The sequence below is a fragment of the Spermophilus citellus genome (genome assembly GCF_964194105.1).
Source record: "Spermophilus citellus genome assembly, chromosome: 17".
Classification (NCBI taxonomy): domain Eukaryota; kingdom Metazoa; phylum Chordata; class Mammalia; order Rodentia; family Sciuridae; genus Spermophilus; species Spermophilus citellus.
The window spans coordinates 4,470,593-4,494,478 of NC_138199.1; the positions used below are offsets into that span (position 1 = coordinate 4,470,593).

Sequence of the window (23,886 nt, forward strand, 5' to 3'; positions counted from 1 at the left end):
AGGGATCTCTGGCTGCTCTGGGAGCCCAGCCTGGAAGCAGCTTCCTACCTCACCCTCACACTCCTCTCTGAAGGGGACTCTGGATTCCAGAGAAAGCCATCTGGGCTCTTGGGCTCTGGGCAGTGGTATGAGCCAGACTGGACAGACTCCACCCACCTGGACTTGGGGAAAAGCCCCCTCTTGGGAAAATACCCTCCTAGATCTACCAAACTTAGCCTGACATTGGCTTCTTCCATGAGATTATCAAGAAAGGAAAAGTAAGTTACCTAGTTTTGTCTTGCAAAGGGTAGTGTGGGGAGAGGCAAAGGCATCAGAGTTGGTAGAGCTGAATTCACATCCCTTTTAACTGGGTGACCTTGTCCAGGGTCCAGAACTAGGTACAACCTTGGTTTTGCATCTGGTAAAACAAAGATGGTGAGGATGATAAGCTATCACCATCTGTCGTAGCTGGAGACCTAATGCGTGGTTCATAAATCTGACTATTCCAATAACTTAAGAAAATGACAAAGAAGGCACACAACCACACAGAAGGGTGGCTCTGTGAACGTAAGGTCCCATGGAAAGACATAGAGCCACTGGAATTCTTTATTCTTACATAGGAGACACACAAGGGGAGTTTCCATAGAACATTTTATCCCAAAAAGGGCAAAGGGGTGGGAATACAAGGGAACAGATGAGTGTAACTCAACCCCAGTGGGTGATGCCTACACCTGGAGCCAAGCCTTGTTACCTGAGCTGGGGTGACGCCCACATTACTGCAACCTGGCAATGCCCTGCCAGACTGAATGCAATAATTGTTCAGAACCCAGTGCATCAGGACTTAAAGGCGTCCTCATCCAAGGTAGCTCCCGACAATAAGCCATGGGCAAATCAAGTTGTTCTGCACTACCTCACCTTGGGAGCCAGGTAGGCATTCAGCAATATTTCCATGCAGAAATATATTCTCAGACTAAAGGTGACACACCTAGAAGTGCACCTTTGGATGGCAACTGACCTGTGAGGTAGGGAGTTGAAATTTACATCATGTTTTTAGATGAAGTAATAATATATGGAAGATCATAAACCAAAGCATGAAATGTTGGGTCCGGCTCATGGAATTAAAAGCTGTTTTCAAATTTGTTTAAAGTTACATTGAGATAAATCTATGTAGTTCAAACCTTCCAGGATATCCCCCACCTCTGTTGCACACACAGGGAGCAGTGTCCACAATTTTTTTACTCCTCTTTACAGTATCACCAAAGGTATGTATGTGTGTGTGTGTGTACACACACACACACACACACACACACATATACTTGCACACATATACGTCGTGTATTATTCAATATTTTGTTCTTTTTGGTTTGTTTTTCGACTGTCTGAAATAGAATCTCATATACATTCTTTTGCTCCCTTCAGCTGACCATCAGGAAGAAGGAAACACCAGAGAAGCTTGAGGATCAGAAGGACACCAGCCCTGCTCTGGTCACTCTGGAAGCTGGCTAGCCTGCACACACCAAAGTTGAGGAAACAGCAGCCCTGCTTCAGCCTCTTGAGGGCTGGCTGATCAATGCAAGGAGGAAAATAAACTAAGCAACAGGACAAATGGAGCGTTTCATCCTGTAAGAGGGCTCTCATACTGTGGTGCATTGCCACCCCTTCCTTCTGGTCTTTCCTACAGGACTGACAACAACCAGACACACAGCTAACCCATAATGGGGGGGGGGCAAGGGAAGATTGGAAGGACTTTGGATTGGGCACAGGGGAGTGTGGGAGGGGAGGGCATATGGGAGTGGGAAGGATGGTGGAATGAGGTGGATTCTATTAATCTATGTACATGTATGATTGCAGGAATGGGGTGACTGTGCATTGTGTCTAACCAGAGAAATGAAAAGTTGCCTCCATTTGTGTTTAATAGTCAAAATGCATTCTGCTGTTATATATAACTAATTGAAAAAAATTCATAAAGGTCTAAGGCTTAAAAGGAAGTTTAGACACTTTAATGGTCATAAAAATATGTACACTTTTCTTATATAAAATTTAAACTTATTAATTAAATTTAAAAAAAACAGCTAGCACATGTACTAGTTCAAACCTGAAAGGGCATTAAGGCTTGGGAACCAAGTTCACTATTTGGAGGATGGTTTTTCTATTCTTGGTGGATTCAAAAGTTTAATTGACATTGTATGGATTATGCTATTGTTTATTGCTTTCATGTTTGTCTCCCCTTTACAATGAAACTATTGTGTCAACTATAGAAGAAGCTGTTAGAGAGAGAGAGAGAGAAAGAGAGAGGCGCAGGGGGAGGGAAACACGGAAGGAGAAATTAAGATTATGGCATTATATAAAATTTTAAGCCTAGAAGATGATGTTTTTTGATTTAAAGGGTTAAATAATGAGCATATATTTATGTACATATTTATGTACCATAAATACTCCAAATGATGTAGTGTCCAAAAGATCCCCACCTTAATTGTAACATATAAGCCTTTCTCCTAGTTAACAAGATTTTTTTTTAAGTCAACAGGATTTCTAAGGAGCTCATTGTGGTTTAGCTCCTCTTTATTGTAAAGGTCAGGTTTCTTGTAAAAGTTAGGTCTGCAGGGCTGGGGTTGTGGCTCAGTGGTAGAACACTTACCTAGCAGGTGTGAGGCACTGGGTTTGATTCTTACACCACATAAAAATAAAATAAGGTATTGTGCCCATCTACAACTAAAAAAAAAAAAAGGTTATGTCTGCAATCAAGCTTGTTGATGTACAAAAGTTACTCTTTCTCTTTTCTTAGTAAAATCTTGTGAAACCTCTGTCCAATCTAAAAACATGGAATAAAAAGTAACTATTATGTTAACCATTGTGTTGTGTAACCACTCACTGAATATAAATCCCAGATAACTTCCATACCTGGGGTCCAGGGATTTTTTGGCATTAGCCCCTCTGGATTACACCAGCTTAAATAAACCTTGTTCCTGCACATTTCTCAAGTGTCCAGCCTCCTCTGTCCTACATCAATACCTGCTTGAAATGCTAGAATGTCCCCATTCTTGAAGGACACTCAGAGATGGTCTCTCTGACTCTGCCACAGTATGAATTCTATCCAAAAATATTAATCACAAAAAAACTAAAGGGAGATTACACTATAGTGACCTCCTGGGGGGAGATTCAGTGTTGCACGATGAAACTTGTATACATATATTGAATTGCTATGATATACCCTGTAAAGATATAGAAATGATACATCTGAATAAACATGTTTTGTGAGAAATTGAATGTCATGTTTGCATTTGGGGTTGTTTCTAATATTATGCTGTAATAATATTTAATGATTTTTTTTAAAATCTGAAAAAGACATCAGAATTTTGTACAGTAACATTGTTAGTAAAGGGGATATTTTGGTGATTAGAATTCATGCTTTCCTGTTTTTAAAAGTTCACATGTTGAATTAAAGCTTTGCAGCAGACATCAACTCCATTAGAACCTCAGTCTGGTGAAGCCACAGAATGGTGCCTGACCAGGGAAGTGCCAATGTGTGCCTGGTTCTTTGCCACCCAGTAGATAGGAGCCCTGACCCAGGGGGGTGGGACCTGCATTCCAGCCCCCTTACTTGCTCATACTGGGGCACCTTGACTGCTGTGCTCTGCTTTAATCTCTCATCTGTGAGAATATTTGCCCAATGTGCCATGGGGCTATTGAAGATCTGTGATGAAATTTATGAAGTTTAACTAAGTCTGGCTGGTCTATAGCTGAGGAGTGGGGCACCCTGCCAAAGCTGCCTATGTGACTGCCCCCACCCTCTACCTGCTTTCCTGTGTGGTCCCTGTGGAAGGCAGGGGGGACTGCTGTTCATCTGCCATGCAGCCTGCCAGTTTCAAAGAGCGGGAGATGTTAGGTAGCAGTGAGTAGTGAGAAATGAAATGCAAACCAATATCAGGGCAAGGTCATGGGTTGTCCTTAAGTTACTTTTAAGGTTTTCTTTAAATTAATTTTAAGGCAAGTAGGTACTCAGATAATGCAGGAAAACAAGTATACAAATAAAGAGAACAAAAGGAGCCAATTAAGAAATACATCAAAGGTTTAATGGGGGCTATTCCTAACTCTTGACAGGGTCAGTTGAGGTATTGTAAAGCTAGAATTGATGGCCACAGGTGTCCCAATTCTCACATTAGCATAGGACTGACTTGTAAAGAACACTCCCCTCCCTAGGTGGACACCATGACAGTTCTGGAAAGGACCAACTAGGGCCCAAAACTCTACCACCTGACATGAAGGAGTTGAACCCTGATTGGCAAAGAGTGCTGAAGGTGGGCCCCAGTTCTCAGGGCAGCCCTAAAACACCAATCCATTTGGAGACAGCACTGTTCCATTTGTCGTTCTTGGCTGGGAGAGGACCCACTCTCTCAGGAGTGCTCTTTGTTTGAGCCTTACTCTACTTATAGTGAAGCTCTCCTCCATGGCTTTTTGAGTCTGTGATCTTTCTTTCTTTGGAACACAAGCATTGAGGTTTGGAGCTTCCACTCCCCACTCTCCTGGAGTCCCTTGTCAACCCTAGCGACCTGCATCTTGGTGTACCATTGCAGTAAGAAGAGTCTCTTATTTGGAGCTAAAGTTTTATGGCAATAAACAAGGCATCCTATGCGTCCATGAGTGGTGATAGTAGCAGAAGCTTTATGAATAGGGAAAGAACATTTACATTTGGTAGTAGGACTTTGTGTTTAGGGGGAAAGATGTGAGGATCTGGCGGTTAGTATACCTTAGCTACTTTGGAGGAGAGCTCTAATATTAACAGGAGAGTAGACAGGAGTATTGGGGGGTAGGTAAGTACTTAGGAGGACTATGATAAGCCTAGAAACATTCACCTATTTGCATTTAGTAAATTATATGTAGTACAAGTAGTAATGCTTGGGAGGTTGGGAGGGGAAGAGAAGGAGGGAGAAAAGTACAAAGAAAAGAAGAAAGAGAAAAGAAAAAGGGAAGATAAAAATGCACTCTTATTAGAGTTCTCTTCTCTTCCAGGAGGTGCCCTCAGGATGTAGGAAGCAATCTGTGTGGGGTGGCTCTCCCTCCCCTGCTGGGTGTCTCTCCAATCCCAGTCTCTTTGGGTTGCTTCTGGTCTCTAGCCCCCTCATTTCTGGCGCCAGGCCCCACTTACTGGGCCTCCTCTCCACAGCTCTAGTTTCACTCTGGGCAATGCGGTGCCCTGGCCGCCCTGCACCCTTGAACACCTGGGCGCTCTCTTTGTTTGTTAGTCACCCAGTCATCATGGCTGTGGAGAGAGGGAGCTGGAAACCGGCAACTGGTTCTGACTTATTCCCTCTGATAGCCACACCCATGCAGAGCTGGCAAGAAAGGTTTTGAGTTATCCCAGCTGGGTGGAGGGGGGGCTGGGGGTCACATACCTGATCTGTCGCCACACTCACTGCTGTGCGATCCCCCCAAAGCTGATGAAGTCGATGCTCCAAGATGGTGACCGCCCATTTCCGAGCGGGATGTCCAGTGAGAAGGAGGGACCTGCACCGTTTCTTTACTAAGTCCCAACTTCAGTCCTCCGTCTGGTGCCCTGTGGAGGCGCGGGTGGCAGATGTCCACAGGATCTGAAACTCTGCTTCTCTGCGCTGCCAGAACTCTGCAGCATTCAATTTCGCCAGCTGCGGCCAGCTGGGTTCCCCTCACCCAGGGACTCGAATTTTCTCTCGTCTGGATGGCATTTGTGACCATCTGTTGTTTCAAATCCTCTCAGACTCCATGAAGATTAAATTCGCTGAATATTCTTGATAAAACAGCAATTGGCCGTTCTGAACACACACCCGAGGCAAGCGACACCTGGTGGGTGGAGAACGTGCTGGTTGGCAGGTGGCCGTGTTGCTGCTCTCCAAACACTTACATCTGGAATGTGTGTTTACTCCTGAGAACCACCAGTTGCTGTTGTCTGTTCTATTGCCGAGTCAGATGGTAACCAAGTTATGTGACTTTTTCTTGATAATTCAGAGACCAGGGCTGTCCCAAAGATGGTGTACTCAAGCACCTAGGAGGAACTGTCATTTAGGGAAGGGAAGCATACACAGAGCCTCTGGCGCTTTTAGATGCAGGATTTTTTTTTTTTTTTTTTTTGTTATCTTCAGGTGCAGGATCTTGACTTCTGAAATTCTCCAACTCTTAAATCTAATGTAAATCTCAGCAGAGATTGAATGACCTGGGACATCATTTGTATAAAAGGCACCTATGTAAATCTCACTGTGGGCTGTTTGCTGAGGTTGGAGGGCAGGTCCGGTGCAGGTCCTGGTGTGGCAGCCACATTGTGCCCACCTAGGTGTTGCTCTTTGTCTTCTTGGCTTCCTCCTGCTGCCAGGTAGGGGCCTGCTCTAATTGTATATAGTAGCTGCCCCTCTTGTGTTTTTGTTCCATATGCCTGGGTGCATGGGGCTCTGTGGCCCTTCCTGCTGGTGGCTCACAGCATGTGGCTTGGAGCTGGGGTGGCATGTCCTTTTGGAGTGCGCACCCTATGGCCCACTATTGCCTGTTAACATGAACTTATCCCCAGTATATTCTTGGGCTTGCAGCAGCTGAGCCCTCCTGGGGCCCATGCATCAGGTACAGCTGTGTGTCTATCAGACCCCTGTCATTTTCATCAATCATCACCTTCCAAGCAGGTGGGGAGAACTAAAAGGAGGGGCTGGGGCCAAAGGCTGGGGGAAACATTTGCTCCTTCTCTGTTCAGGGCTCAGCTTTTGAGCGTGGCAGTGGGTGCTTGCCCAGCAGGGCACTGGAGGCTTCCCTTTTTGTCTGACCATGTTTTTTCCCCCTTATAAACATTTGGGCCATTGGCTTTGTTCTAGTAAGACCCCCGCTTGGCGGGGCCCAAGGGAAGGGAATGTATATGCCACACTAAGCAGGAGTGACAGTGCCACACGGAACATGCAGGAGGGCATCTGAGTGGCAGCGTTGACAGACTGTACCCGGGGACAGTCTGTAAATGGAAGAGCAAGGGGCTTCCTAACACTCAGACCTGATCTTGTCCCCAACTTGAAAGCATCTTAAGGCCCCCGGAGACTGCTATTAACTGGAGGATAAGGTCAGTGGCCCCAGATGGCCTTTCCGGTGTCACCACTGTCGTGACATCTGCGTCTGGCCATTCTGAACCACTGCAGTCCCCTTTCGCTGTGAGTTCAGGCCCAGCTCAGAAGTCACCCTGAGGACTGCTCCTGACCTGCCTCAGGTCCCCCCAGTCACTGTCCCCCTGCCCTCTCCCTGAGCTTCCAGCCGTGACAGTGTGCAGACCAGACTTCCCACGAAAGCTGCTGCAGGCCACCGATCACAAGCCGGTGCTTGGCACGACGTGGAGCCTGGCGTCACTGTTAGAATGCACCTGGTTACACAGTGTCCCACGGTGCCCTAGAATTCTCAGAGTAGGCACGCGGCACTCAGCCACCGGCCACCCTCTTCCTGCAGAGCTGCCCAGGGACTCCCAGCCCAGGAGGCAGGCCCCTGGCCCTCCTGGAGGGCAGCATCCGGGTTCCCACATCAAGGTGATTCCTACACAGAGGTTTCAGCTTGGGCTTAGGTAATCAGCGCTGCCTGGGACCAGGAAACTCAGTGTTTATGTCACCGTGTGTCTGTGTCAGCTGGGGGAGTCAGTTCCTGGAATACCTGACCATGAATAGCCTTTCAGACAAGGAGGGTGGCAGCTGTGTGCCGGGGACCATGGCTGTCTTGACACATCCACACCGTCCCCAGGTACTGCTGACAGGCAGTACAACTCCCGGATCCATTTGGTGACAAGCAGAGAGCACTGTAGATACTCCCCCACCCCTGTGCCCATCCTTCAGAAGCTCCTGAGCCGCTGGGGCTCTGGAGGCTGAGGCAGGAGGATCGTGAGTTCAAGACCGGCCTCAGCAACAGCAAGGCCCTAAGCAACTCAGCAAGATAGGGCTGGGGACGGGGCTCAGTTGCTGGGATTACACCACCGAGCACCACCATACCCAGCGGGACCCCATCTCTTTAAAAATAAATAAATAAAATATATGTGCTTCGGGTTTTAAATTTCCAGCTGCCCAGGAGCAATGCAGGTAGGTCTGGCATATATAAATATATAAAAATAGAGCTTTATTTTTTTATAATATATTGAAATAGTATTATGTATATATTTTTAGTTGTAGATGGACACAACACCTTTATTCTGTTTATTTTTATGTGGTGCTGAGGATCGAACCCAGGGCCTCACACATGCGAGGCAAGTGTTCTACCACTGACCCCCAACCCCAGCCCAAAATAGTATTATATTTCATAATATATTCAAGTAGCATTGCACTAATTATATATTACACAATAAAATGTACTATGGTTTGGGGTTGGTAATGAAATAAATGCACAATTTAGGCCTAGGGCCATGTTTATCATGACTTTGGAGGGGAAGGTCCTGATGCGTGGTCCTTGGCAGCCACAGGTCTCTCACTCCGGGGAAGGAATTCACATTGTAGGTGTCAGAAAATTGCTTAGAATACGAAGACTGCTCACGTGAGCAGCTCAATAGACACCCTGGGGAGCAGCCCCCATGTCGGCGTTGCTCTTAGCTAGGCCCAGCTTTGCCAATTGTGACCCCAGAAAAATGACCTAATGCTTCTCGTCCCCAGCTTCCTCATCTGCAAAATGGGCATAACGACAGAACTCATCTGGGCAGGCCTCTGGGGGAGAATTCAATTTAATAATAAGGTTACGGAGTGCTCAGTGCTTAGTTGTTGCTAAGAATCATGGAAAGAGTTTCTTAGGAGCTCGTAGAGGTTGGTACTGTTTAGCTACTGATTAACAATTCTGTCTGGGAACTTCCAAGATCAATAATGTCAAATCACCTTCCCCAATACCACTGACTCGAATACCTAGCAAAACATGGATGATGGATGGCACAAATAATGGCCCTCTGAGTATTCTATCACAGATCATCCCCAAAATCCATGGCAAGGTGAAGCCCTTGCATGTCACTAATCCAAACCCTAGTTTTCTTCTAGAAGATTTGGTCCAGAGAGTGGGCCCTGCATGAATCCACAGCGGCCACCCCTCCCAGCCTGCTGCTGACATATTAATCAGCTTTCTGTCGCTACAACAAAATACCTGACATAGTTAACTTAAAAAGAGAAAAGGTTTGCTGAACTCACAGTCCCAGAGGTTCTAGTCCAAGACTGGGGGGAACCTGTTGCTTTGGGCCTCTGGTGGGGGTGCCAGATGGCAATGGTGGGGGGCACATGGCAGAGCAGACTGTTCACCTCGAAAGGCAGGAGGCAAGAGAGAGCAAGGAGGAGGTCACATTCTCTTAGAGGACCTAATGTCCTCCCACCAGGCCTCCCGTCTTCAAGGTCCCACCATTGCCACAAGAGCACGCCCCTGGTGACCAAGCCTTTAGTATTCGGGCCTTGGAGGACCACTGACTGTCTGCACCAGTCCTGGTGGCCGCCCTCCATGACCAGCTCTGGAGCAGGAAGGCACATTAGCATGGACCAGAGGGCAGAGGGCCTGTAGGCAGCTTCTAAGCAAGAAGTAGCCCCAGGAAGCCCAGCCATCCTTCCCTGGGGGCTGTGGACAGGGACAGGAGCCCTGGCTCTCAGTGGCAGCCAGCAGCCTCGGGAAGCGCCCCTGGAATTCAGCTGACCCTGGGACAGCAGGTCGGAAAAGCCCACCGATTTGGGGTTTACCAGATCCTCTGCTCTTGGGCCTCCTCCTGCAGAACCGACCTCCTCACTGCTCCATTCTGTCAGCTTCCTCTTACTCGCTGCTAAAAAGAGGCATCTTCTCAGTGTGGGCACATCTGGCCTCGCCACCAACGGAGTGCAGGAGGCAGAGAATGTTCCATGATCGCAGAAGCCACTGAACGCAGCCTGAATCAATTAACAGAAGATTCCACCGTGTTTCTGTAGCATCTGGGCCTCTTCCTACCTCCCTTGGCCTTGGTGGCCAGAGTCCCCATGTCAGGCTTCTGTTTGGGGACAACTTTTACACTGAGGATCAGAGGAAGAAGTTGCACTAGGTGCAGACAAAGCAACCACCCTGGTGACCGCAGCAGCTGCCTGCCCTCGGCACATTCCCAAAGGGGACACGGAGCATGGTCCTCTTCCTCTACACCCCCACCCAATGCCAAGCTGGGCCACAGGGTGTCCCCAGTTACTTCATCAGCATGACCAGAAAAACTCTGAGCCTTTTTCATTTTTTGGTACCAGGGATTGAACTCAGGGGTGCTTAACCGCTGAGCCACACCCCCAGCCCCCTTTTTATTTTCAGACAGGGCCTCACTAAGTTGCTGAGGCCAGCCTCCAACTTTCGATCCTCCTGCCTCAGCCTCCCGAGCCGCTGGGATGACAGACATGCGTCACGGTGCCTGGCTCAGCGGGTTATTAGGAAGCCCATTTATGTGCATCTTGCCACTAAAATGATTCCACTGGAGTGAATCCTTCCACCATGAGCAAACAGGTCTGCCCCGTAACCCGGTTGGAACCCTCCATCCCGTTTAATGCAAACATTTAAAAGGAAAAACTGCCACCTAGGAAAAGAAATTCCCTGAAAATATTTAATGTAAATAAGGTCCTGGAGATGAGGGTGCTTTTTACAAACGGTTTGTCACCAAGGCCCTTCCCTAGGGGGCAGGGCAGCAGGAGAAGGGGGCAGGAGAGCAGGAAATGACAAGGCTGATCCTGACTCTAAGCAACAAGGAGCCCTGCCCCTCAGCCCCTCTCTGCTTTCCATCAAGAAAAAAAAAAAAGAAATTTCCAGCATCATGAGCAACGTGGACGGTCCCAGGAGGTGAGAGATCTTCAAGCCCCGACTTCCCGCACCCTTGCGGGACCAGGGCCACCCGCCAGGATCAGGGATCCACCTGCTGACCCACCTCCTCTTCTTTCTGTTTAGCTTCTTTTGAAACATGAAAAAGGCTTCGGTGGTGGGACCCAGGGATCCCAGGGCCACCGTGTGTCTACGGTCAGGCTCCCGTGAACAGGTGGCCCCTGGGGGGTGGACACGGGAAGGCGCACAATAGTCTCCCAAGGGTCCGAGCTGGTCCCCAGGGTGGGGGTCTGTCACCCGCTGTGTTTCCAGATTTGCCTGGAGAGGAGGAGGCCTTTGGGGCTCACAGCAGGACACGGTTGCGGCCAGCTGCAGGGGTCAGGTGCCTGTGCCCGCATCCAGGGGACACCTGGCTGGTGGCCAATGAGTCCCCAGGACTCTGAAGTGACTTCCCTTAGTCACTTGGAGATGGCGGTGGCGACTCAGCCAAATAAAGTGCTTTGGAGGTGACAAGCTCTCCTGCGGGTTCTCTTCCCACCAAGGCCCCCGGGACAGGAGGGACCGGTTGCTGCTTCCAGGATCCCAAAGCGACACGCGGGCGCCGAGCCCCCGCTTGAGCACGTGGCTCACCATCTTCAGGCGCCAAGTTGTCACCTCACTGCCGGATGAGGGAGTGGCTCGTGGCTGGGGCTGGGACACAGGGGACATGGGGGCCATAAATATTCCACTTGCAGAGGTGCTGGGTGGGCTGCACACGGGCTCAGTGTCCCCCAAGAGTCTCTCGGGTCCCGAGTCCCAGTGGCCACTGCTATAGCACGCTGGCGTCCTCCATGGCCTGCATCCACCTGCGAACAAGACAGCACTGTCCCCACGGCCCTGCCACAGAAACCCCGGGTGACCGCACAGATCACTGTCACCCCAGGCAAGGGGCCATGTCGCACCCAGGGCCTGGGGAGGTGCAGAGGTCCACCTGGATCCGAGGGCTGAGCCCCTCCCCAGGAGGACAGGGGTGGCCCCGGGCAAGGAGCAGGCCAACACGCCTGGGCTCCGGGTGGCACCTGGGGGACAGGCGGGGGACTGGGGAAGGACGTTCCTGGTCCCTCTGAGCGACACCCGCGCTCTCCGCCTTGAAGCTGTAGAACAGGGTTTTCTTGTGGTAAAGGTGGAACACGGGGCCCGCCTCGCCGCCCTCCTCCTTTTCGGGGGCGATGGTGAAGCCCAGCAGCGGCATGCTCTCCAGGGCCACCTTGTCCTGTGGGGACCATGGGGGGTGGACAAGGAGGGGCGTCTGGGGGCCACCCACACTCACCTCCCACCCTCGCCTCCACCCGGGCCACCCCAAGGGGGAAGGAACATTCTAGAACAGCCGATCAGGAGGAGCCAAGCATTTTCTCCTTCATTCCCTTGTTCAGTCGTCACTAGGATCATTTTGAATGCTGTCCCCATTCAAAAGAAGAAACTGAGGCTCAGAGAGTCTCCCAGGGTCACCCGGACTGTGGATCTGGACCTGCCATGCCTTCTGACCCGGCCTCCATCAGCGCCTGACCAAAGACTCGGTGCCCAGGTGGCTAATGACAACCTCTGATGTGTTCATCCCTCCACACCCTCATTTCCAGGATGAAGACCTCGGATGTCCCTGCTAAGAAGTCGCTAGCAATTCCATGAGATATACCCAGAGGGCGCAGAGGGATCTTAAAAACAAGGCTCCGAGGAAAATCTCTGTATAGATTTTTTTTTTTAATCTACTGGGGACTGAACCCAGAGCTGCTTTCCATGTTAGGCCAGCACCCAGCCACCGAGCCACAGCCCCATCCACACAGGAAATATAAGTATCTTTGGCCAGGAGCAGTGGTCATGCCTGTTATCCCAGCAGCTTGGGAGGCTGAGGCAGGAGGATCGTGAGTTCAAGGCCAGCCTCAGCAACTCAGTGAGACCCTGTCTCTAATCAAATATATATATATGGGCTGGGGATGTGGCTCAGTGGTTAAGTGCCCCTGGGTTCAATCCCTAGCACCAAAAAAAAAAAAAAAAAAAAAAGATTTTGAACCAATCTTTAAAAATCTCTAGATTGGGAAAAGTGTTTGACAAGATGCAACATTCATCCGTGATTTGAACTCTCAGTAAAGTAGGAGTTGAAGGGAATGGCCTTAACCTGACCCAGGACATCTATAAAAAATCAACAGCCAACATCGTACTCAGAAGTAAAATCCTAAGTGCTTTTCCCCTAAAATTGGGAACAGGGAAAGAGGGTGCTCACTCATGAGCCTAACCTGATACGCACTAGAGGTGCTGGCCACTGCACTAGGGCAGGAAAAATAAACAAAAAGATGAGAAATGATGAAGGTCACACAGAAGTCAAACTATTTCCTGGAATCCCAGTGGCTCTGGGGGCTGAGGCAGGAGGATCACGAGTTCAAGGTCAGCCTCAGCCACTTAGTGAGGCCCTGAGCAACTCAGGGAGACCCTATCTCTAAATAAAATATAAAAAGGGCTGGGGACGGGGCTCAGTGGGTAAGTGCCCCTGGGTTCAATCCCTGGTACCAAAAAAAGAAAATATTGATAAATAGACTTCAGCAAAGTTATGAACTGCTCTTCACCAAGAGAAGGAACAGGTAGCACCTATAGAGGCTGGGCCTTGTGTCCTCAGGACTCTAGGGAGGCCATTGTCATGCCACCCCCTTCACCCATCTAAACTGCTAATGTCCCCCACGCGTGTCCTGCGACATTGCTTGAGGACCCGGCTGTGGCAGGGTGGTGTGGGGAGCCACCACATCTGGAAAGCTCCTCACACACCTTACAGGACAGTGGAGCCTCTGAGAGGCCGTGGAGAGGAAGTCCAGCCAGCCGGTCAGTGGTGACAGACACTCTGTGAGTGTCCCCTGGTGTGCCTCCTTAGCCGGAGGCCTCTCTGGGCCCTGGAAGGCTGCTGGGCCACATTTCAGTTTGTTGTGGGATCAAAACTGCCCCCAGCACAGAAAGCCCCACCTGGGTGACCGTGAGTAAAGGTCACCTCGGTCCCCGGTGCCTGGGCCCTCAGGCTCTGGAAGAGCCCCCCACCTGTCTGCCTGCTTCCCTGCAGGCCCCGTGACCCCGAGGAGGGGCCTGAGAGGAAAGCATTGCACCCTAAGGAAGTGACCTGGGGACATCAGCCGAGCCCCGCTGTGGTCACCAGGGAGTGGCCAGCGTTGTGCTCTTCCTGAGGGGGACAGAACGCAGCGAAGACCCGTGTTGAAAGGGGGCTTGGCCTGAGGAGGCTGCCAACCGGAGGGTGTGACCCTTTCACATGATCCAACAGGTTTCCCTTGGAGCAGTCCCCAGCCTGTGACCACAGCCCCACAGCTGTCCACCTTGGGAGCTGGCTGCCGGTTTTGAGGGTTCTCTAGCCTCTATTGTAGAGGATGTAAGACGAGCTTAAAAAATGTCACACTCTTTTTTTTCTTTTTGGTACCAGGGATTGAACTCAGGGGCACTTGACCCCTGAGCCCCCTCCCCAGCCCTATTTTGCATTTTATTCAGAGACAGGGTCTCCCTGAGTGCCTCAGGGCCTCGTTTTGGCTGAGGATGGCTTTGAACTGGAGATCCTCCTGCCTCAGCCTCCTGAGCCGCTGGGATGACAGGAGCGAGCCACCGCGTCCAGCTGTTTCACTTTTTACTGGGGCGTCTGATATCCTGCAGCCATCAGATACCCCAGTAAAAGAAATGGATGGACAAAAGGGGGTGGCTTCTAAGCTGCAGAATTTTGTCCCAAATCACCCCCACAGAGGGCACAAAGGAGTTTTCTCCTGGGGCACGGCTGGCGTACCCTGATGCAGGGCCTGTGACAACTGAAGACTTCCTTATGTCCTTCCACATACAGGACCCTCTTGTCTCTGCAGAGAGACTGCAGGTCCCTTTGGTGGGGACCAGGGGGAACTGGACGTCCACACCCAGCAGGCCACTGCTCTACAAAGGCTCCCTGCCGGGAGGAGTGGCCCCTACACAGGGATCCACAGGGCCCTGCGGGGGAAATCGCGTGGGCAGACCCCAGGGGGGCCTCGCAATGCCACCGTTACCTCGCTGGCCACGTAGGTGTAGAGCACCTTGCCTTTGATGACAAACCAGAGCTTCTTCCAGTGCCGCTTGCCCCTCTTACACCGGCTCAGGTAGCCGCTGATGGCAGAGCCCTCTCCAGAGGCCGTCACCTGGCAGAAGGGACCACAGCAGTCAGGGCGACAGGCGGGGGGGACACAGTTCAAACACCAAGGGGAGAAGCTGCAGCAAGCCGCCTGCCTGCCTGAAACCCGAGATCGGGATCTAGTTAGCATCAAGGTCAGCACAGCAGACTTCAGGGTGTGACAGACAGGATTTAGGGGACCCAGGGGACCTGCCGTCAAAACCTGCCTTGGAGCCGTGCGTAGTGGTGCTCACCGGAGGCTGAGGCAGGAGGATCTCCAGTTCAAGGCCAGCCTCAGCCACAGCGAGGCCCTAAGCAGCTCAGGGAGACCCTGTCTCTAGATAAAGTACCAAACAGGGCTGGGGACGGGGCTCAGTGACCAAGTGTCCCCGAGGTCCGTCTCTGATACCCTCTGCTCTCGACCAAGAAAAGAAAGTAACGGGCTGGTTGTCCTCTCTGGGGACAGAAAGAGGCTGGGGATGGAGAGGAGCTCACTTTTCACATCTCCTCTTTCCACGTTTGTTAACATGAGTGTCACGGTGCTGGGGGTGGAGCCCGGGCCTCGGGCTCGGCCAGCAGGACTCTGACCGCTGAGGGACAGCCAGCCCTGTTGCCCACATTTGTGACTTGCAGAAGGAGCGGGTCAGTGGGCAGAAAGTTGCCTGTTTCTAAACGTCATCCTCTGACACCCTAAATCCTGCCACCTGCCACCTGCTACCTGAGACGAATATTCAAGGAGCAACGTGGAATCCACGGGTGACACTTTCTTGGGGTGTGTGGCTTTGGGACGGGCTGTCCTAGACTGGGGCTCGCGCAGACCCAAGGCCCCGTCTGCACTGTGGTGGGCACTGGGTCTGCGCCGCGGAGGGAGAGTGGGGACCAGTCGGGCTGGGCAGGGAGGCCTGTCTCCCAGGGGACAGTGGACACTCCAAGTCCCCATCTCCTGCGAGGCGGCCCGTCCCGCCTGACCTCCGTGAGGGCTGAAGGGACCTTCTTTTGCTTCTTGAAGGTGGAGGGGAAGACGGCGGCGAGGGCGCTCCCGGAGGAGAAGCGGGCGGAGGTCAGGGGGAAGCTCATGCTCAGGGGCCGCTCTGCAGGGGACAGAGGCCACCAATGGCTCAGGCTGTCCCTCCCCCGGTGAGGTGGGACCAGGAAGGCGGGCACAGTCCCTCCCACCAGAACAGACAGAGGCCATGGGGCAGGGGCTGGGCTACCCCCTCTGGTGGCCTCTGTGGCTCCCGGGTGCCCTGGGGTGAGCTTGGACCTCCGGGTCCCCCAGGGCCACTTTCGTCCACTCGCTCCCTGGTGGGGGACGTGGTTTCAGGCGGGGACAGTGAGGCAGAGGAGGAGACCCGGGCCACCCACCTCTCACGGGGCCGGGGCCGGCGCTGCCCCTCTTCTTGAGCTCCCCGTAGCAGCCGTCGCACACCTTGGCCACGCGCTCTTCGAGGTGCCTCAGCGGGTACTTGTTCCGCGAGCAGTTCCGCCACACGATCTGCGGGACACGTGGGGACACGCACCAGTGAGGCTGACCAGGGCCCCTGCCCGGCTGGCCCCGCTGGCCTCTCCTCCAGGGAGCCCTGAATGCTGACTGTCCCCAGGTGTCCCGACCCCTGCTTCCCGGGCCACGTGCTACTGCTCCTGAGCAAGTCCCCTCAGGCCTCCTGAGGAGCCTGTCCCCGGGGTGGGGGGGGGATCTACTCCTCCCTCCTCCAGGGACCTGCCATGTGTCCTTCACAACTGTGTTTTGGGGCGTCTCCTGGAAACAGAGGGGACACCGGGACAGGAGGGGACCAGGGGGAGGCAGGGGGCAGGTCACCGCAGAGTGCTGCTGACTCAGGTCTGTGACGCACACACAACTGGGGAACCAGCCCCACCGTCGTGTGGGGTCACAATGCACCCCAAAAGTAACTGAAACACTAAACATGGTAAGTATGGAGCCACCTCGGGATTTGGAGCATGGTTACGAGTGACCCTAAGTGTTGGCGAGGACGTGGGGAAAGGCACCCCCCTGCACGGCCGGTGACACTGCAAAGCCAGCCTCAGGGGAAAGCAGGATGGAGACTCCTCAGGAAACTGGGAATGGAACCACCCTGTGACCCACCTGTCCCACTCCTTGGCTGATACCCGGAGGACTTAAAGTCAGCACCCGACAGGGACGCGGCCACATCAATATTTACAGCAGCACAATTCACAAGAGCTAAACGTGGAACCAACCCAGATGCTCTTCAACAGATGAACAGATAAAGAAAATGTGGTCTATAGACACAATGGAATATTACTCACCCATAAAGAAGAGTGAAATTACGGTGTTTGCTGGTAAACGGATGGAACTCAAGACTATCATGCCGAGTAAAATAAGCCAATCCCCCAAAACAAAGGCCGAGCGTTCTCTCTGATATGTGTGTGTGTGTGTGTGTGTGTGTGTGTGTGTGTGTAGAAGTTCACTGCATTACACAAAGGGAACCAAAGGGGGGGGATGAATCGGATATGACTTTCCTGCGTTCACACATGGACACGCGACCAGTGACAGGCCACATCATGTTCAAGAAAGGGACGTCCCACTCCCTGTGTGTTTCATATGTCAAAATGCACTCTGGGTCATGTGTGTCTAAAACGAACAAATAAAAATTATAAAGTAACATTAAAAATAAAATAAGACTGCCCCCCCCCAGGGCCAGGTGGACGTGCCTTGCTCTGGGCCCTGGACCCTGGCTGGGCAGGGAGGCCCTGTCCCCACCCTGTGGCACTCACCTTGCCGCACGCTTGGCAGTGATGTCGCCTCAGGGTGAGGGAGAAGTCGCAGCCGCAGTTCATGCACATCATGACGTGGGTGACGGGCACCAGGGTGGGGGGCCTCTCCCCAGGCTGACGCCCAGCCGCTCCCGAATCTGCGGGGACAGAAGCGGCCAGCAGCGGGTCAGGCGGTCCCTCCCCTGCCCTCCCCTCCCAGGGTGTGGGGCGCAGGGGACTGCTGGCCTGGGCTGGGAACAGCTGGACCCTGAGGCGTGGGCAGGGGGTACTGTGTCCCTGGGGCGCAGGTCGGGGGTCACAGCAGGGTAGGGGCGTGGAAGGCCAGTGTCCCCAGGTCAGGGCGGGGACACCTCCCTGGTACCCGCTGAGGCTGGGAGCTGCTCCCCACTCACCTCCACGCTGTGGTGGAAGGCGGCCAGCGCCTGGGCCTTGTAGTCGTCAGGGAGAGCTCTGCTCAGGCAGCTGTACCACTCGTCCCTCTCGGCGCAGGAGCTGCGGGCACCGGCCTCGGTGAGCCGGGCAGCTGCGGCCTCCACCTCCCGCCCCTCTCTGGGGATCAACGCGGCTGCGCGGCACTACACCAGAGCCCCTCACCCACCACCAGAGCAGCCTCGGCCTGCAGGGCTACGTTTGTCATTTGTTTATTTGGATAGTCCCCCCAGACTAGGGTTAGATCCCAGTTCCTCATGGGACCATGGTGCACCCCTGTCATCCCAGAAGCTTGGGAGGCTGAGGCAGGAGGATTGCAAATTGGAGGCCAGCCTCAGCAATTTAGCGAGGCCCTAAGTCACTGAGGGAGACCCTTCTCTCAAGAATACAACAAGGGCTGGGGCTGGGGCTGGGGTCAGGCTGAGCGCCCCTGGTTCTAGCCCTGGGGTGTGTGCGTGGAGGAAGGAATCAGTCAGTTTAGCTCCTGGCCTGTACCAGGGGCCATGGCTGCTGGGGTGCCTCTGGGTCTGCTTCTCCAACTCCAGCTCCCAGGGCCGTTGTGAGGGTGAAATGAAATAGGGGGTGTCCTCTGTCCTGTCCCTCTGTCCCTGGCAAAACACCTTTCCAAAGCAAGAGGCCCCAGGGAAGCCGAGAGGGTCCCACGATTTAGGAGGGCACAGAAGGCCAGGGTCCTCCTGGAGGGTGGGTGGAAGCTGGCACGGGTGAGCACCCCATCTTTCCATCTTTCCCCTGATGTCCTACAGGGCTCCCTAGAGGCTCACGCACCCCACAGACAGACTTCGCCAGCCCCCTCTCTGCGGAGCACCGCGTCCTGAGTGGACAGGGCCACCCCAGGGCTAGGGTCCCTAGGAACCAGCGCAGGGTGGGGTTCCCACAGTGCCCACCAGGTGGCGCGCACGGCCCGCGCAGAAAGCCCGCTCCCGAGCAGGCGGAAGGGACGCCCTGGCTGGGAGGGACCGGGCGCTGGGTGTGGGCGTGGGGGGCAGCCAGCTGCCGTGTGGGTAGGAGGAAATCCACGGGTTCCACGGCCCCTCCGCCCCCACTGATCCAGTGTGGAGAGTCTGGGCTGGCAGGAGGGGACGGGCCTGTCACTGGCAGGCTCCTGGATGCCACAGGCCAGAGCGCAGGGCCCAGCCCTGGGGGAGATGGGCGTCCCCACCTGAGGCCCCAGCGCGGCCTATCAGCACCCTCAGCCAAGGCTGGACCACAGACTACCCCCCCCCCCGTCACTGATTTGATCAAGGGGGGCACGGATCCCTGCCCAGGCACCCCCCCTCCTTCCCCTCCTCCCCCAGAAGGGACAGCCACCCCTTAAGTCCCCAGGGGATCAACCCAGGTCTCCTGCGGGACAGGCCACGTGGCCTGCTGCCATCGGAAAGTCATATGCTGAGATCCCCGCCCACGTGATGGGAGATGGCCAGGTCAGGAGGGCGGAGCCCTCAGGGACCAGATCGGTGTCCTTACCAGAGGCCCCAGAGGGACCCGGCCCTCCCCCCTCCAGGTCCTAGAGAGCAGCCCTGGTCCCGATGAAGGGGACCGCCGGACCCTGGCGCCAGCAGCAGTCGAACGCTGCATTTCCTGGCCTCGAGACCCGGGAGACAGGCTCCTGTCCATGAGCCGCCCCGAGGGGACACCCTGGATGGGAGGAGAGGACCTGGGGACCCTCACTCTCCGCCTTCTCCCTGCCCCCAGTGCGAGGCGGCAACACTGTGCGACCCACCGGGACTTGTCCTGTGCACCCACCCTTCACAAAGGGCCTTGTGAACACATTGTCACTGTCCCCCGAGGTCCTCTATTTTATGAATATGGCATCTTTCTGGGGAGTGAAGCCTCGGGTTTGGGGGGGGGGTTGTTTGTTTGTTTTAAATATGAGATTCCCCAGGGGCTGTGACCACAGGACAGTCAAGAAGCACTGAGATGGCCAAAGGTCCTTTGATCCAAAGGGACCCAGGATATAGACTGTGACATTCCAGACACTCCCACCCCCTGAAGTCCTGCCCTGAGTCCCATGACCCATACCTTGAGGCCCGGTCCATCCCACAGCCTGGCCCCACACCTCGAGGCCACACCCCTCCTGTGTTCCTGCCCAGACCCCGACGCCCCGCCCCTCCTGCAGCCCCACCCTGTCCCTGAAGGCCACACCCCTACCCAGCCCCGCCCCATACCTTGGGGCCCCGCCCACCCCACAGCCCTGCCCCAGGTCGAGGCCACACCCCTCCTGTGTTCCTGCCCTCCTCTGAGGCCCCGCCCCTCCAGCAGCCCCACCCTGTACCTCGAGGCCACGCCCCTCCCTGGCCCACTCCATACCTTTAGGCCCCACCCACCCCATAGCCCCGCCCCTCCCTCAAGGCCCCGCCCCTCCCGCAGCCCCGCCCCTACCTGGCCGACAGCAGCAGGCAGCACTCGGGCACCTCCATCTTGAGCGCGTAGGACACCTTCTCCATCACGGGGCGGCTGACCTGCGGGACCCACAGAGCCCCTTCAGGCTGCGGCGGGAGGGCAGCAACCCACCTGCTGTCCACGGGTGGCGGTGGACAAAGGGGCCTGGCCCTGCCACGGACATCCTCTCTGCCCCAGGGTCCTCATGGGCAGAGGGTGGCCCTGGTGCCATGGCTGAGGCTGTGGGAGGTGTCTGGCTGCTGGCGCCGTCACCCCCAGGAAAGCTGCAGTGACCGTCCCCTCCGGGGCAGCCGACAGGCACGCTGTCCTGCTGGACGGACGCCTGCTCCGTGGCAGGGTCTCCCACGGCCTCCTCCGCCAGGCGACTCCGAGGAGCCCCTGGATCCCTGGCCCGGTCCTCCCCGCTCCCCGCCCTGCCCCTGGCAGGTGCCTCCTCTGTCCTCGGTGGCCTCGAAATCTATTGCCCCAAACCTCCTGCTCCCCAAGAGTGCCCCAAATCCACCAAGCGTCCCCATCCTCAGGACCAAGGTGCGCTGAGCGAGGCCACACGGGCGTGCCCACGTTTGTGGCAGCCATTACTACAAGGGCCACATGTGGAAAGGACCAAGCGTCCCTTGAGGGGTGAGTGCCTGACCCAGCCGTGCCCCCCCCCACACACAGAATGGCACTGAGGAAGGAGCAACCGGACGCCTGTCACCACACAGATGGGCCTCAGCGGAGAGAGCCGGCCACAGGACATGACCGCTGTTAGGGGTCCGCGTGCAGGAGGCCCCGGGAGTGATGGAGGTCATGGCCACAAAAAGAAAGGTGGTTCTGTTTGACCCAGCTATCCCGGTCCTTGGTCTACACCCAAAGGACTTACAATCAGCACACTACAGTGAGGCAGCCACGTCAATGTCTATAGTAGCTCAATTCACAACAGCTAAGCTATGGAAGCGACCTAGGTGCCCCTCCATAGATGAATGGATAAAGAAAATGTGGTATATATATTCAATGGAATATTACTCAGCCATGAAGATGAAGGGAATCATGCATTTGCAGGCAAATGGACAGAGCTGGAGACTATCAAGCTAAGCAAAATAAGCCAATCCCCAAAAAACCAAAGGCCGAATGTTGTCTCTGATAAGTGGATACTGACTCACAATGGTCAGGGTAGGGGTAGAAGTTCACTGGATTAGACAAAGGGAGGGGAGGGGGATGGGAAGAAAATAAGAATGGTGGTTCCCAGGGGCTTAGGCCCTTTTCCCATCGGATATTTATCAAGTGCTCTGAGTGCTTAGGAGGCTGCCTCCAGGGAGCCCTCCAGGGTTCCCTCTCCCCGGAGGACCCGGAACATGCCACAGACCACAGTTGACACTGATTCCCTGGGCGGCAGTGGAGTAGGTTGCAGCAAAGACAAAGAAAGTACCCAGAAATGGCATGAGAGACGTGGTTTACGGCCAAAAGCCTGCAAGAGATCAATAACTGCTCCAAGAAGAGTTCAGGGATTACAGACCAACAGCACCTCCATCCATCAAGGTGCTTTACCAAGTAGCACCTCCTCTCCCTCACAGCATTTTGTCCAGTGGAAACTGGCCGGATGAGTGACACACTTTCCACAGTGACTTCAGTTCTGTACCAGTCCCCACTGAGAGAGAAGTTTTATATGTTAGGCTGCAGAAGCAGTGACACCAGAATTAGCTTACTTTGATTACCTGTATAAGCAGCAGTTCAAGTAGCAACTGTTCTGAAATATCTTTTGACAGATAACAGTAACTTGCCCCAGTTGCCGGTGTTCACAAGACAAAGACAATTTCCTTCAAGATAATCTACTGCCCAGGCTTGCTTTCATCATTCCCTTAACTTGACTAGGGTTTGGGGAACAGAGAGAAGATATCCAGTAACATGGTGTTTTACTGTCCCCATTATCTTTAGGAATGATACTTTGCTTTATGCACAGAATTGTTTAAAATGTTAGCGAAGCCCTAAACAACTTAGGGAGACCCCTGTCTCAAAACAAAACATGAAAAGGGCTGGAGTGTGGCTCAATGGTAAAGCACCCCTGGGTTTAATCCCTGGTACAAAAAATATTTAAAATGTTTTGTAAAATTATCTTCAGGATATGTGTATAAGGTGTATGTGGAACAAACATATTTCATGTTTATAGTTGGTCCCATACCCAAGATATTTAATTATATACATGTGAATATTCCAAAATCCAAGAAAAAAATCAGAAATCCAAAACACTTCTGGTCCCAAATATTTCTGATAAGGGATACTCAAAGTGTAAAAGCTTAATTAGCAACTGTGATAAGTTCAAGGCAGAAATAGTGTTATTTGGTGAGGGGTGGGTTTAAAGAAGGCTTGGCAGACATAGTTGGCTGAGATATAAAGTTGAAGTCAGAGTTAATGGAAGATGCAGGACAAGCATTGGAGTCAGCAAAGAAAGAACATCAAAGAGACTCTGTAAATGGCAGAAACCCAATCTACACTGCTTTCAGAGGAGGTAAGGGAGGGATTTGGTGGATTCCATCACTAAATAATCCAGGGACTGACTGACTTCAGGATTCAGCTAAAACTCATTGGTCCTGGTCTATATCGCCTGCTTTCCTTTAGTACCTTCTTTGGGTAGTTTTCCTCCTGGCAGAACAGCAACAATGGTGGCAACAGCAGAGAGATAGATAGATAGAGAGAGAGAGAGAGAGAGAGACAGAGAGAGAACACAGTGAGTGCAGAACGAAGACCTTCTCTGATTGGCCAGTTCTGACCAGAGGTCAACATGCGAAGGGTGGAGTCAACACCACCTGTTGCAGATGGTAGGGCTGTGTAGAGAATTCTGTCAGAGCACAGAAAAGAAGAAAGCCCTACAAAGGTTCTCTGAAAGAGAATCAGTTTTTTCATGAAGATATATCAGTGGGCTCACAGACCTTGCAAAGAGGCACGTCTCAGTAAAGTCAGACAAAGGAAACATCTCAAACAACCACATTCCATGAATTGTCACGGAATTTATAATCCATAATTTGAGATGCTTGTATCCTTTGTCTGAAAAATAAGATGTTGGATTATAAAGACCAGCTACCTCCAGTTCCCCATGCAACTTCCAATGAATGATTTCATGTCATACTGTTGTGAAAAATTCAAAGTAGAATTGGAGAGGTAATGTTGTGTGGGGATTAGCTACATGCAGAAGTTTTACAGGGCCTCCCGAGTTAAAATTCCTCCATTACTCTGTTATTGGAAAAGTAAATAATGTCAGTGTCTCAGTTACCAGACACTTTAATCATGAAGAAATTGCTGCAAAAATATGCAAAACCTTTAAAGAGGACCTGGTAAGTGCTATGAATATATTTGTTATGATTCTTTGATATACATATGATAAAGAATAAACATACTTAAGTTATAAAGAATTGAAG

The 23,886-nt window shown here is 53.0% G+C and overlaps 1 protein-coding gene and 1 long non-coding RNA gene across 2 annotated transcripts in view; both read right to left on the reverse strand.

The window, feature by feature from the left end:
* Positions 1-11,445, reverse strand: part of LOC308635619 — a 159,675-nt gene extending 148,230 nt beyond the window's left edge. Inside the window, exon 1 of the long non-coding RNA XR_014019219.1 lies at positions 11,392-11,445. This is a non-coding gene — a long non-coding RNA (uncharacterized lncRNA). The remainder of the gene's footprint in view (positions 1-11,391) is intronic.
* A 34-nt stretch (positions 11,446-11,479) lies between these two features.
* LOC308635618 (FYVE, RhoGEF and PH domain-containing protein 5-like) lies at positions 11,480-20,922 on the reverse strand. The gene is made up of 8 exons (XM_081270108.1): positions 20,474-20,922; positions 18,037-18,136; positions 17,645-17,781; positions 16,256-16,385; positions 15,860-15,981; positions 14,790-14,918; positions 11,837-11,989; positions 11,480-11,581 (listed from the first exon to the last, which is right to left on the reverse strand). Exons 3-8 carry the CDS (start codon positions 17,714-17,716, stop codon positions 11,546-11,548), a joined length of 642 nt encoding a protein of 213 aa, XP_081126234.1. The 5' UTR covers positions 17,717-17,781; positions 18,037-18,136; positions 20,474-20,922; the 3' UTR covers positions 11,480-11,545.
* Between the last annotated feature and the right edge of the window lie 2,964 nt (positions 20,923-23,886).

Coding starts and splice junctions, on each gene's coding strand:
- LOC308635618 (XM_081270108.1), bottom strand. CDS start 17,716: ATGATGTGCATGAACTGCGGCTGCGACTTCTCCCTCACCCTGAGGCGA. Junction 16,386..17,644: donor ACTGCCAAGCGTGCGGCAAG/GTGAGTGCCACA, acceptor CGTGTCCCGCAG/ATCGTGTGGCGGAACTGCTC. Junction 14,919..15,859: donor TCCCTTCAGCCCTCACGGAG/GTCAGGCGGGAC, acceptor CCCTTCTGCCAG/GTGACGGCCTCTGGAGAGGG.